Source organism: Hippichthys cyanospilos, chromosome 1, assembly GCF_059441005.1.
Source record: "Hippichthys cyanospilos isolate Australia breed blue-spotted pipefish chromosome 1, RoL_Hcya_1.0, whole genome shotgun sequence".
NCBI classification, from domain to species: domain Eukaryota; kingdom Metazoa; phylum Chordata; class Actinopteri; order Syngnathiformes; family Syngnathidae; genus Hippichthys; species Hippichthys cyanospilos.
This window is the reverse complement of record NC_142369.1, coordinates 20,519,017-20,532,203: the sequence shown is the minus strand read 5'-3', so window position 1 is coordinate 20,532,203 and position 13,187 is coordinate 20,519,017. Positions and strand designations below refer to the sequence as shown.

Below are 13,187 nucleotides of genomic sequence, written 5' to 3'. Positions count from 1 at the left end.
ATATAGATTTACTTGCAATATTGCCACTAGTCCCTCTATCCTCACCTTTTTCTATAAACAGACACGCACACGCACACGCACACTCCCTCAGTCATACACATGTACAATCTAAATCTTTAAGTATTTATTTCTTGTATATGATACATTCTCTCTCTTTTTTTTTTTTTAACTTTGGGATTGATTTCCTGATATTAGGCAAATTGAGATCGTGTGCTTCCATTCATTTGTTTCCACTGTTTTACAGCTAAAGGAGGAAATAAAGTCATCTCGGAGCACCATAATGGATCAACATCAACCTCTAGGGTTCATTTTTAGTCACCGCAGGTGAAGGTAAACTCTTTAAACTCATAATATTTGGATTGGTTTGATTATCAGCTAAACATTTATTCAATTAAATTATTATTATAATTTCAGAAAATATAAGCTCTGTTGTATTTGAGGATATGTTTGGCTCATGCATGTTGAGCATTGTGCATGAAATTAAAACCGACTTCAAAACAAAATGTCCTGTGCGATGTCGCCTAACGAGGAATAAGTGATAGACTCGTGTGTGTGTGTGTGTGTGTGTGTGTGTGTGTATATATATATATATATATATATATATATATATATATATATATATATATATATATATATATATATATATATATATATATATATGAAACTAAAGCACTGAAAGTTTAATTCACACTTGATTATTTTTGTAATCCCAGCAATACATATTCTCTTACACATGCTGGAAAAGATGAATTAAGGCGCTCTCTGGCCAAAAATGCAGGTTAACATCACACACTCTGACCACTAATTCTACTTGTACGTTATACAACTGACACAGACTTACAATGAATAATAAATATCACATAATAATAATAATAATAATAATAATAATAATAATAATAATAATAATAATAATAAATCATAGCAGTAATAATAATACTCTTGTTTGCAATTTCTGACAATATCCCTGATTGTCTTGGTCCTTTTTTTCTGGCACAGGAATAAAATAAACATCAGTTGTGTTAGTGCTGTCACCGAAACATTGTCGGTTTGTTGACCTGCAGTGTGGCACAGTTTTTTTTCTGATAATGCAAGAAGTGGTGTGCAAGTTGTGATTGAAAGGCTCCCTAGAAATTGGATACACTTCCCATTTTGATCACACACAATCATGGAACTGTCAATGTTGATGAAACATTTGTCACTGGGCTATGTTGTTTGCTTGTACTGCAAAAGCATTCAAACATATGGTAAAGTTATTCAACTGTATTTGGTGAAGTTGTACGAGTATATGAATTAAATTAGGCTAAAGGCTAAAAACTTCTGATTTCTCACATAATCCCACAGGGTACAGTACGGGAGTGCAGAACAAAAAACTCTAGGATATACCCAATACCTTTGGCTTTTTGACGATAATAATCAAATGAAGCAGAAATCAACATTCAATATTTGCAGCACTTTCTAGGAACAACGTTTACCCAACTTTCAGCTGTAAATCACAGTTGCGCTTGTGCAAATCAATAACTCAGGATGCTGAAAAAAAATATGCAATCTTAACATTTGGCCTATGTTTTACGAATACAACTTTGACAAATATGTTCAAATAAGTTCATCGATAGGTTAGAATGACTTCATTTTACACCTCAATGACTTTGATGTACATTCAAACAACATTCAAAAAAGTTTTACTCCACATTGGCAGTTCCACACTTTTGTATAATCGCCTGATTTTCCCCTTGAACATATTGTTTGTTTTTTATGTGTGTGGTCAGCAGAATTGCTCCTACAGTACGATGTGGTGTTGCATCGGTGCGTTTACTGGGAAATCCGTGGAGCGTTTTGCTGCATGTGTCCTTAAATTTCAGTGGACTCAATCCTCTCCAAGCGTGAAGGTCCTGCCCAGGGAGGGGCAAGCTGGTGGAGAGAAGGCGGGCCCTTCTGGTCTTCACAGGGCGGGGACAAAGTGAGGGTGATGGGGCCGGGGAGAGATGGCGGAGGTTGCGGAGACAGAGCTGAGAGGGACTGTGGAGGGGGCGAATCAGAAGTGGACGGAGGGGAGGTGTTGGTGACAGTGGTGGTGGGAACGGTGCAGGCGGTGCTGGGTTTGGTTCCCAGCTGGCTCATTCGTTTCTCCAAAGCCTGGTTCTTCTGCAGGGTCTCCACGTAGCTCAGCTGCAACTGGGCCTGGTATTTCAACACCCGCTCCTTCTCGTCCTGCCAGGTGTGTCGCTCCTGGTCGAAATTGAGGGCCTGGCGCTCACGCTGCTGCCGCTCCAGGCGCAGGGCGGCCTGCAACTGCTCCAGCTGCCTGCGCAGCTCGCCCGCCTCGTCCCAGTGAGCGTCCTGCTGCCGCTGCTGGGCCTCCTGACAGAGCTGGGCTTCGTGGCGCAACTGGGCCTCGTGGCGGAGTTGAGCTTCGTGGCGCAGGTGGGCGTCCTGCCGCTTCTGCATGTCCTGCTGTGCGTGGGCGTCCTGACGCTGCTGCTGTTGCCACTGCGCTTCCTCGCGTTGCTGCCTCTGGGCCTCCTGCCTCTGGGCTTTGGCCTCGTCGCTCTGAAGACTCAGCAGGGTGTCGGCTGTAGGGGGGAGGGAGTTGGTCGATGGATCGCCGGGGGTTCGCGGGCAATGGACGATTCCCCAGGGCGGCAGGAGCCCCGCAGCCGCTAGATTTGGGCTCATGACAACCTCAGCTCCTCTGCTGACTTCGTTCAGGGCTCGTTTTAGACTCAACACCTCTGCCTCGAAAACGCCAAGCTTCTCTCGCAGGATGGACACCTGGAGGAAACAAAGATCAACCACACTCTTGACTGGTACCAGGTGTCAAACCTGCATTTGCATTATTGCGTACTGTGTATTGTGTATCGTGTACACATACTGTGTTTGTTTGGCCCTGTGTGATTTGATGAGCCTTATATGGAGCCTTATGTTGATGTTAAATCTTTTTAACGACGGGATACAATCGTTCATTTAACACGAGTTCTTTATTGTGTACAGGCTCAAAGCATGGTGTTGATTCTTGCCATTTTAGAAGAGATGTCAAGTCGAACATTTTCTTAATACAGTAATATGTTTTATTTGGTCCCACTGGTCTAAACATGGCAGTCTGATTAATATTGCGTTTGTAGACAAAGAATCAAGCCGCAAAAGGCACATGTGTGTATTTATTTCAACCGAACGTCATTTATCTACGAGCAATCGACTGAAATAGTCAGATAACGCACAAGTAACAGTCAGTCACAGCTCACACTGCAAACATAAGGTGACCAATCTCAGAAAATAGGTGAACCGTGATTGGCCCTTACTTGAGGCTTGTAATGTCTTGAGAACTGTGATGTCATTTTCAGCCCAGAGCAAACATAACCCTAACCCCTAGAGATGAATGAAACTGCTGCTTCATAAGTGCAATACTAATCAGAATGCCATGTTTAGACCTATGGGTGCATATAAAACATCTCGTAATTCTTGTAATGTTTTGAAGGCATCACCTTTAGGTGCTTTGCTGTCAAAAGCACTTTTGTTTTTTTTCTATGTCATAGCTCCAGCAGATGGAGAACAAAAATCATGTCTGTAATGTATAAAGAATATTTTCTAGATATTTAAAAATTTTCCATGGCAAAAGAAAAAAAAAAAATAGTTGACTAATGAATGCATCGATCTTCACTCTTTCTTAATTTAGATGAACCTCTTGCTTTTGCAGAAAGTGCACATGCATATTTGATATATGTAAGCTTCTTATAAGCTCATCCAGCACAAAAAAAAATCAAATTGTTTTGGCTTTGGATGAATGTTGTTCAATCCCGTTTTGACATGCTGCCGTTACTCATTCCCAGCATGGATTTTGCGGATTAGAATTTCAATTATTTGGATTTAATGAAAACCTTCTACATGCAGCATTTGCACTTATTGAAAATTATGTTCTGCCGTTATGTTCTTTTTACTGTTTTTTGGCCCATCCTCAGGTGAGAAATCTTGGCTTTAGATTCACAATTGTCTCTAAGCATAGTGTTTTTGGTTACTCAAGGATTGAAATGCATTATATGTTACTGAGAAATGTTTCTCATTATTTCTCTTTTGGCGCTATGTTTATGCTTAAGTTGATGGTTTTTTTTCCTTCACAACACAGCAAGTGAAAGAGGAACTCACCTCCGACAAAGTCCTCCTCAGATCAGCCTCGCACTTCTCCAGCTCCAGACTCTTGGCAGCATAGGACTCCTTCAGTCCGAGCATGGCCTCCTCCTGCTCCCTCAGCTGGGCGTTGAGCTCCTTGAGCTGGCCCCTCAGAGCCACCATCTCTCCAGCCCGCTGCGTCACCTCAGCTTGACTTTCCCTCAGCTGCTGTTTCAGCAGAGAGATCTCGCCAGCCTTCTGACACACCTGTGACATTAGTTCAGAAAGACAATGCGTTTTTTTTACAGTAGTATCTTACTGCATTTCTCTGAGCTCTCTGCAAGGTGAAATTTATCCATAAAATTACCTCCCACTTGGTCTCCTCCAGACGTGGCAATATGTCAGCCTGCTCCTTCCTGTAATCCAAACACTTTCTTTCCAGCTCCTCTCGCTGCGCAAGTAGGGCTGCCATTTCCTCCTGGAGTCTTCTCTTGTCTTGGGACAAACGAGTTATCTGGGCCTGCAGGGCAGTCTGTGAGCGCTGTGCACGCCGTGTGACCTGCAGACAAATACTCAATAAGTCTGGAGGCCATTTTGCAGTAAAATGAGCTGTTGTGTTGCATGTCTGTGCTAATGTTGCAATAATGCAATTCGGATGTACAATATCTACATAATATCAACCAACATGTTCAATAATTTGTACCTGTTATTGAAACAGCAGAACTCAGAAACTGTGCCGTGACATTTTAAGGACAATGGTTGTGATGCGGCGAGATCACCTGCTGTAAGCGTGAAGCGTAGTTCTGTCTCAGCTCATCCATCTGTCGCTCCCACACACGCTGTTTCTCTTCAAACACCTGAATGATGGCCGCTTCACTTTGGTCCAGGTTGCGACGCATGTGCTGCACCTAGTAAGGAGATTTGTCGGTTAAATCATTCTTTATGAGAGTGTACAGTTACGTATTGATGGTGTATAATCAATGAAACAATCAAAAGGCAGGGTGCCAATTAAATATGACTTCTCTAACACACGATATGCATAACAGCACCAGCCAAAGATGTAGCTACAAGAGAACATTTTCCATAAAAACTTGTAATAGGTATACATAAGAGAAGATCAGATTAAAAGGACACAGTTTTTCATTAAAAAGGAATAAATTAAATGATCATAAATGTTAAAAACCTGCAAATAAATGTGTTCTTAACGACCAACAGTATGTTTTAAATATAATCATAGGTCTAGTTATCATTAAATTATATTACATGGGGGGTGGCAGTTCTCCTGAGGCTGCCATGTTTGTTATAGCTACGGACAATGGTAAATGCAGCACGTCATGCTGTCCGTAATGAAAAACGGTCTAAATTTTGAACGCAACTTTTCAGTTTTTCACTTTCCAATTAATAAAAACAAACTAACAAACAAAAACAGCACAGGAGATTACTCTTCGAGTTCTAATGAGGCAGCATGTTAGCAACATTGCTCACTAGTGGACACAGGCCTGTCAAGCAATGGTAAAGAGTACTTGACTTAAACAAAACTTTTTGACCTTACAAAGAACTTTTCATTCAGTTACTCATTGACCTACTGATAACACAGCATTAGGAGCAACTGGGGGTTCGTCTATCTTGCTCGAGCATACTTTTAACATGGCCATAATGTCTGGGGATCGAACTCAAAGCTCCTGGGTTGCAAAACCACCTCTACCATTGAGTTTTTCTTAAGCTCCTACATGTGAATGTTTGTTGAGGTCGTGACTAGTGAAGGTAAGTGACTATAGAAAATGGATGGACGGATGGCTGTTTTTAATATCTTGAATCTGAAAATGGATCTGAATAATTACACTCCTCACTATGAAGTAATGAGAACCTCTTAAAAACAAACTTCACTTTTTGCATCAGCCACTCAGAATATATTGTCTTGGTATTATGACTAATGAGGTTGAGTTTACATTTTGCAGCATTTTTTTACGTGTGTTGTTTTCTTTGTATTGATGATTATGACTACACGATACAGAGGAAGACTTGAGTAGCACTTTGAGAAATACATTCCTGGGGAAAATGTATATTTTGCATTCTTATATATAAAGTGTGCCTGTAGGACCTCTCACAACAACCACCTTCTCCATCGTGTGGCTCTTACGCCTTGAAGACAAACACATGAAACGCCACAAAGAAATCAATGTATTCGCGTTAGTCGTACTTGGTGAGTGGCAACGCAACATGACAGTGGTTGGGATCACTTGTCACTATGCCGAATTTTGTGGCGACATTAGCACTAGGTTCTTAAAGTCTCTAGCTGTGTCCGTGGCTCACAGTGTTCCCGAGCCTTACAAACTTAAAGGAAACATCAAGACTACGAGAAGCAGATGAAGATTGTTGAGCTAGTAAGATTTGTCTGTCATGGTCATTTAGAGGACCTCAGGAAGAGTAGTAGTAAAACTGTGAAAATTCTTGTATAACTACTAAACGCCTCAGTAGTAAAAGCTGAAGCCCTGAATTTAAATAAAAATAGTTAAAAAAAATATAAAGTGCCTTTATGAGTGTCATTGTGATTTGATAACGCTGCAGTTAATGGAATTAACCTGGACTGACCAACACCTGCATAGACTGACCTCTTGCTCTTTCTCCCACAAGCGATCCTCCAAGTCCTGGATGATATCATCTGATGAAGGGGAGGGGCGTAACGGTCCCGGTGCATCACTCATATGACTCAGCCTTTGATAGGACGAGGAGCTCTTGCCTGACGAAGATCGGCCGCTGTCCGAGGCGCAAAGCCCGTTCTGGAGAGAAAATCAAAAACTGCGTGCAATTATACTGCTGTCATATTGGGATGAAGGTACATCGCAGTGTTTACCTGGTAGCCGGGCTTTTCCATCTTATCCAAGCCTGCTGCCGCCCCAGCCATGCCCAACCTGTTGATGTGGCTTGTGGACGCACTTAGCGGCCCCAGTACGGCAGGAGGTCCGCAACCAGAGCCCGACCCCGTGTAGGTGGGCAGACTGGTCAGCGAGTTCCTTCCTGAGTCGGACATCCCACCCTGAACCGCCTCATTCGGATTTCCTGCTCCCTCACCTCTGCTAACCCTCACCGGGCTTTCCTGGTCCAGGAGCAGGGCCTCCGGTACCTCTCCTGACTCTCCCCCACCACCCTCCCTGCCTCTCCTTCCACCTCTCCCCTCACAGAAGCCTTCGCCCCTGGGCTCGCTTTTGCCCTCGCCCCCAGCCCCGCCTGCCTGGCCCACAAGGTTCTGCATGGAGTGAAAGCTCTTCGGAACAACCGGTTTGAAGGCTGAGGGACGGACAAGGCCAGAGTCTCTCTGCATTGCCTGTGAAATAGATCATGGGAGGATGAAATTAAGATCTTTATGAGTGATTGCAACTGAAAGTGATAACAACTAGAGCAAAACTACTGCAGAAACGGATGCATTCAGCCCTTCACTTTCTGTTGTACTTATCGTGTCCAAACTGAAGTAAAACACAGAACCTATGCCTACAAACCTGATCAACTGACAATCACTGGACCGAGAGAAAGGCAGAGACAAACAGCCATTCATTCATTTTATTCAACTTGTCTGGGTTTGAGTCGAGGGTCTAGTTTTAGCAGGGAAGCCCAAGACCTCTCCTGCCCCAGTCACTTCATGTAACTCTTTCGTAGGGGTATCTCCAGGCTCACCAGGAGACATGGTCTCTCCTGGTCAAGCCTTTTTCATCTGACTCTCAATTTGGTGCAGCAGTGGCTCTGGTCTGAGCCTTTCCTGCCTCACTAAGCTTATCACCCTGCCTCTCAGGGAAAGCCCTGAGGAGGAAAACTCATCTTGGCTGCTCCATGACAATAAGGAAATGTGAGAATGTAGATTGACTGATAAATATGGTGACCTTAAACCACAACATACTGATACAGAGGCCATATTACAGGAGACGCTGTCCCGAGCCCCCTGTCAGTCTACCGCTCTATTTTACCCTCATATACAGGGCCATAAGAGAATTGAACTCCTCCACTCCACCTTAGTGCTCCTCCTTTTTCCAACTGAGGAGCATGACCTCAGATCTGGAGGTGCTAATTCTCAGCCCATCTGCTTCACACTTGTTTTTAAATTGACCAAAAATATAAATGCTAATATAAGCTTGACAGATTAACTAAATTTGACAGGCATCTAGTCTTTTGAATACACATATACTGTACCACTCTTCAATGTTTCTGAGGTTTTTGCTGTTCCCCAACAAGGATCTGCACAGTAATATTCACAAAATGTGTTTAATCCATGAATCAAAAAACAGAATTCCTACTTCAGGTGGAATTTCAACAGTCTGCTTCATCAAACTTGTGAACTTGATTTAGTTTTAAACTTGATTTTTATCTTTAAATTTCACTCTAAAACTTGTTGAGAGTACTTTGTTTTTTTGGACTGGGAGACCGCACCACCTGGATTCCAAACTACAATTATTACTCAATAATGGTGTGGATGAGTGTTGTTTCATCGCAAGAACCTTCTAGATTTGAATTTGCAATGTTTTTTGCATGTTCTCCTTGTCCTTGCGTGAGCTTCATCAGGGGTCTTCCTTTCACAACCCAAAACTAAGACACGCGACAGCTGGAAAGAGTAAATGTGTCTAACGTTAACCCTAACACCTAACCCTACGGCTAATCAATTTGGGATCTTTCCTCTCATACATAGTCAGGCTATAAGCTCCAAGTTTCCTTTCACCCTGAACTACATACAAAAATCTAACCAACTCTAACTGCTCAATATCAGCAAATTATGCTCCCCTTATATTAACTAAAGCATTTACTATTAACTGGAGCATTTACTTCCCTCTGGGATTTTTTTTCCGCATACAAAGTTGAATAAGGTGTTCTACATTGAGATAGGGTGTACTAGTAAAAATCCACAAGTCTTAAGACGTAAAAGAGGTTTGTGAGTTTAGCTAGCTTTTCCTTTTAAAAAACCTTGTCTTTTCTAATGGCAAAAATTTTGCTGGTATCAATGAAGTCAAATATTCTTCAATGATTTGTTTTGCTCTTATTTTTCAAGACCAAATTTGCAGCGCAGTAGAGGAATGCATGAATGAAGCTTCCGTCGAATCAAGAGTACGAGACCACAAGGCATCCAAAAGTACCTGCTCCAGTTTTCCTGACACCGCCATGATTTTAGGTGGGTTGTGTCCGGCTGGGTTGTTTTCACCGTCTGTTCTGGTCGTTACCATTTCTCTGTGCTGATGCTGGTTCACCCCAACACTGTTCTTCTCATTCACTCCTCGGCCCACGACGTTCCCGCACACATCCAGACCGGCGGCCTGCATCTCTCTCTCCCGTTCCAGTCGTTCCCCCTCCAGCCTCTCGCGTTCCCTCTCCCGCTCTCGTTCCCGTTCTCGCTCCCGCTCTCTTTCAATCTTCTCTCTCTCGATCCTCTCCCTCTCCCTCTCCCGGGGCCCTCTCCCGTTCCCTCTCTCGCTCTCGTTCCAGTCTCTCTCTTTCCACCCGTTCCCGCTCTCGCTCCCTGTTCCTCTCCCGCTCTCGCTCTCTGTCCAACCTCTCTCGGTCCCAGTCTCGATCCCGGTCCCTGTCTCTCCCCCGTTCTCGTTGCCTCTCCCTCTCCCACTCCCTCCTGAGGGCCACGTTGCCGCACTCCAGCTGGCTGTTGTTGTTGGGCGGCGCCATGGTACATTCTGTGTTGGTGGTGGAGGCCGTTTCAGTGGGGCGATCGGTACAGGTGCCGGTGCCGATACTAACGCTCCCTCGCTCGTCGCTAGAGGCCGTCCCGTCGGATATAGTGGCGGGGGGGCGGGGCAGGCGCTCCGCGCTGCAGCTGCGGTCACCTGGGCAACGCCGTGAGAGAGGTGGAGCGCGGGGCAGCGTGGTCCTGGTTCCTACGGACTTCATGGCAAATTCCTGCTCGCCTGCCACCCCACTGCCAACACTGCCCATAGTGAGGGGGTCAAAGGTCAGGGGTTAGAGGTTAGGAGTCAGGTTTGGGGAGGGTCACAGAAACATTTGGATGCAGTGTGGGTCATCACAACCTAATGCAGGTAGTGGGGGCACACACACTAGAGGAACACAGAGAAATGAGAGGTGTTATACAAAATTGTTATTGCATTAATAGGATTAGATTCAGATGACTAAACAGAGAGCAGACAAGATTGGCTTGATGATGACTGAAATCATGAAAATGTAATTTTACTGGATGATTTCTTATTATTCATGACCCATGTTGTAATGTGCCACTTTAAAAAAAAAACTGTTTAACAAACATTAGGAAATGGAGTATATGAGGAACAGTCTTTGCTGAATTCTCCCGAATAGCCAAATGCCAACATGCTGAAAATGAGCCGGTTTTGGCAGGAATTATGTATCGTCTGTGGCAATTAAGCTTCAAATTAACAAACGATTATAATGCTTAAATGACAAGATGGCCCACTGGCATACTCAGAGGTTTATGAGGCCCTCGTTCACAGTGACCTCATTTGCACTATGTTATGTGCCCTGTGCAATACTAATACTAATAATATTGAACAAGGATACTCATATGTTTAATTTATCCTGGCAGAATATGGACAATGTGTGTTTTGTTTTCAAGGAAGCCTGTATTGCAGCTGTAACTGTTTTTTAATCCCCCCTAAAATTCCTCATACACTTGTGACTGAAATCCCTGTTGCTATTTCTGACTATGTCTTAGTATCAACAGAACAGCTAATTTGTGACTTCTTTCATAGAGTTTTAAACATGAACAAGCAGCACTTTTTTTGTTTTTTTAATCCATGCGCAATATGCAGGGCTCCATTAGGAACATTTGAAAATCATTAACTATTTATACACACAAATTCCCTGACCTTAACCCTATCAAAACAGTCATGTGCGTGGAAATTCACGCTTGATAGTCATTCAAACCCGCAAGTGTAAACTATTGTGTACGCAACCAAACATTGAAGAATGATCAGTGCTCTATGGGGAACTTGAGTTTATCAGTGAAAAATTGTTCATGTTAGTAAGCGTAAATACAGTATATATGATTCATCGGGGGGGGGGGGGGGGGGGGTCGATGGCGCAGTGGTGAGCACGTCCACCTCACAGTGTATGGAGTTTGCATTTTCTCCCTGAGCCCGTATGGGTTTCCCCGCCCTCCGGGCACTCTGGCTTCCTCCCACACTCCAGAAGCATGCATGGCAGGTGAAATGGACACTTTAAATTGTCCTTAGGTGTGATTGGGTGTGGGAATGGTTGTTTGTCCCAGTGTGCCCTGCAATTGGCTGGCAACCAGTTCAGGGTGTCCCCCGCCTACTGCTCGAAATCAGCTGGGATAGGCATCAGCATGCCTGTGACCCTTGTGAGAATAAGTGGCTATAGAAAATGAATGGAAAATGGATGATTCATCAGCTTATAAAAGCTTATTGAACCTTTCTGTCGGAGACGCCATGGGGGAGAGCCACATTTGCTCCTTCTTGTCTCCTGGAGTCGGAACCGTAACATAGATTCGTTGATAGCCAAGTCTGGATCTCTATTGGCTCTCGCAGGCAGCACCAGCTTACGTAGGATTCTGGTCTATGAAATTGCTATAATGGCGCAATGTAAATCCTATGGGTGTCCCAATAATAAAAGGAAAAACAAAAACAAGCACGACTTTTGTTTGCCTAAACCCATTCATTTAGAAAGTAAACTGATAACGGAGAAGGGGCTGCATAACATGGGTATGGGACACTCGGTGAAAACTTTCCTCTTTGGCAGGAATTTGGTAGAGTTTTCTTAAATTGTGCTTCCGAGACAATCTACAAGCAAAGCAAATGGGATACATGCCCAAGATTAACTCAAATTCGATGCGGCACCAGTCTCAGAAGCCACAGATCAGACGTGGAAAGAGGTTGGATACACGAAATAAGAAAGAATTATGATGCTGATTGACAACAACTACAGCAAACCGGTATGTATGTTTATCCGTGTGTGTGTGTGTGGGTGTGTGTTTGGGATGGTGGGGGTCAATTGCCCTGCCATCTCTCCAATACAACGTGGCATTTCCTTTGTTTTATGAGTCAATCTTGCCATTTTCATTGTCGAATTCCAAATCAGAGGCCCAGTCTGGCTCAAATAAATATCCGTGTTGGCTAATTTTTTTCTTAGCTTTTGTCACAAAATACAATTTTAGCAACGGTAACAACAATTGGGCATATCACTCAGTGGAGCAAATAATCGCCTGGTCAATGATTTGGTGTCACAACCTTTCCAAACATGGCGCTGCCCATTAAAACTGGTGATTTCGGGTGAACAATTTGTGACTTTTTCCAGAAAACTGCCAATATTTCACAAATTCTGCTAGGGTACGCCAACTTCTGTATACGGCTATTGCGCTACAATGTGCATCTACTAAAAGCATTATGTGTAAGCCCGAATTCATGCAAGTAAAACTTCCACACAAAATGCAGGTACATCTGCAAAAACCACAATGTCAATGTTAAAAAATACAATAATTCTCAGTTTTCATTAATAATGCCTGAAACAGTTTTTTTTTTTCAACAATAGCTGCATGCTTGTTATTGTGATTGTAGTTTGCAGTGGTGTCGGACAACAACTATACTGTGCATAACACCTTCTTTTTTAACTTGATGTGATGCAGGTGTATCTAATGTTATGGTAGCTGAATCACACACAGAGCCCTGACACAAGGGTGAATGTCAGATCAATAAATGTCGGCATCAATAATTCCTCTTGGGTAACTAGTAGCAGTAGAATGAATAGTAGTTGTAAGCAGTAGTAGTCGTAGTAGTTGAATAGTGTGTCTATAGGTGCCTCGGTGGCTCACTCCCCTCCTCTCACGACTCACCCCCCCCCCCTCCCCCTCTCTTTTCTCTGCATCCCTGAGCGGCAAGGGCGGTTTTATAGCAGCATCCGCATCGAGCCCTCATTGCACCGCGCTTCCACGCACTCACTAGGCCCCGTGGTTGCCACCTCGCGCGCGGAATCATCCCAGGCATGCTAACCCCTCTACTCGCATCCGAATCTAATCGACGGGCCTCGTTGACGTTCAAACGCACCGTCTCTTGATTACCGTTACCTATTTTTCTACCCCTCCCCGGCTCCTTCCAGCAACCCGAGCGATG

General features: G+C 43.8%; 1 protein-coding gene across 1 annotated transcript; it reads right to left on the bottom strand.

Annotated features, from left to right (window-relative positions):
* Positions 1 to 629: 629 nt before the first annotated feature.
* On the bottom strand, positions 630 to 12,895 carry lzts3b (leucine zipper, putative tumor suppressor family member 3b). The gene is given in 8 exon segments (XM_088424570.1): positions 630 to 2,769; positions 4,138 to 4,368; positions 4,469 to 4,660; positions 4,881 to 5,009; positions 6,714 to 6,881; positions 6,956 to 7,426; positions 9,219 to 9,527; positions 9,529 to 12,895. Coding segments are annotated over 8 exon segments (2,919 nt in total). The 5' UTR covers positions 10,027 to 12,895; the 3' UTR covers positions 630 to 1,848.
* Positions 12,896 to 13,187: the final 292 nt, after the last annotated feature.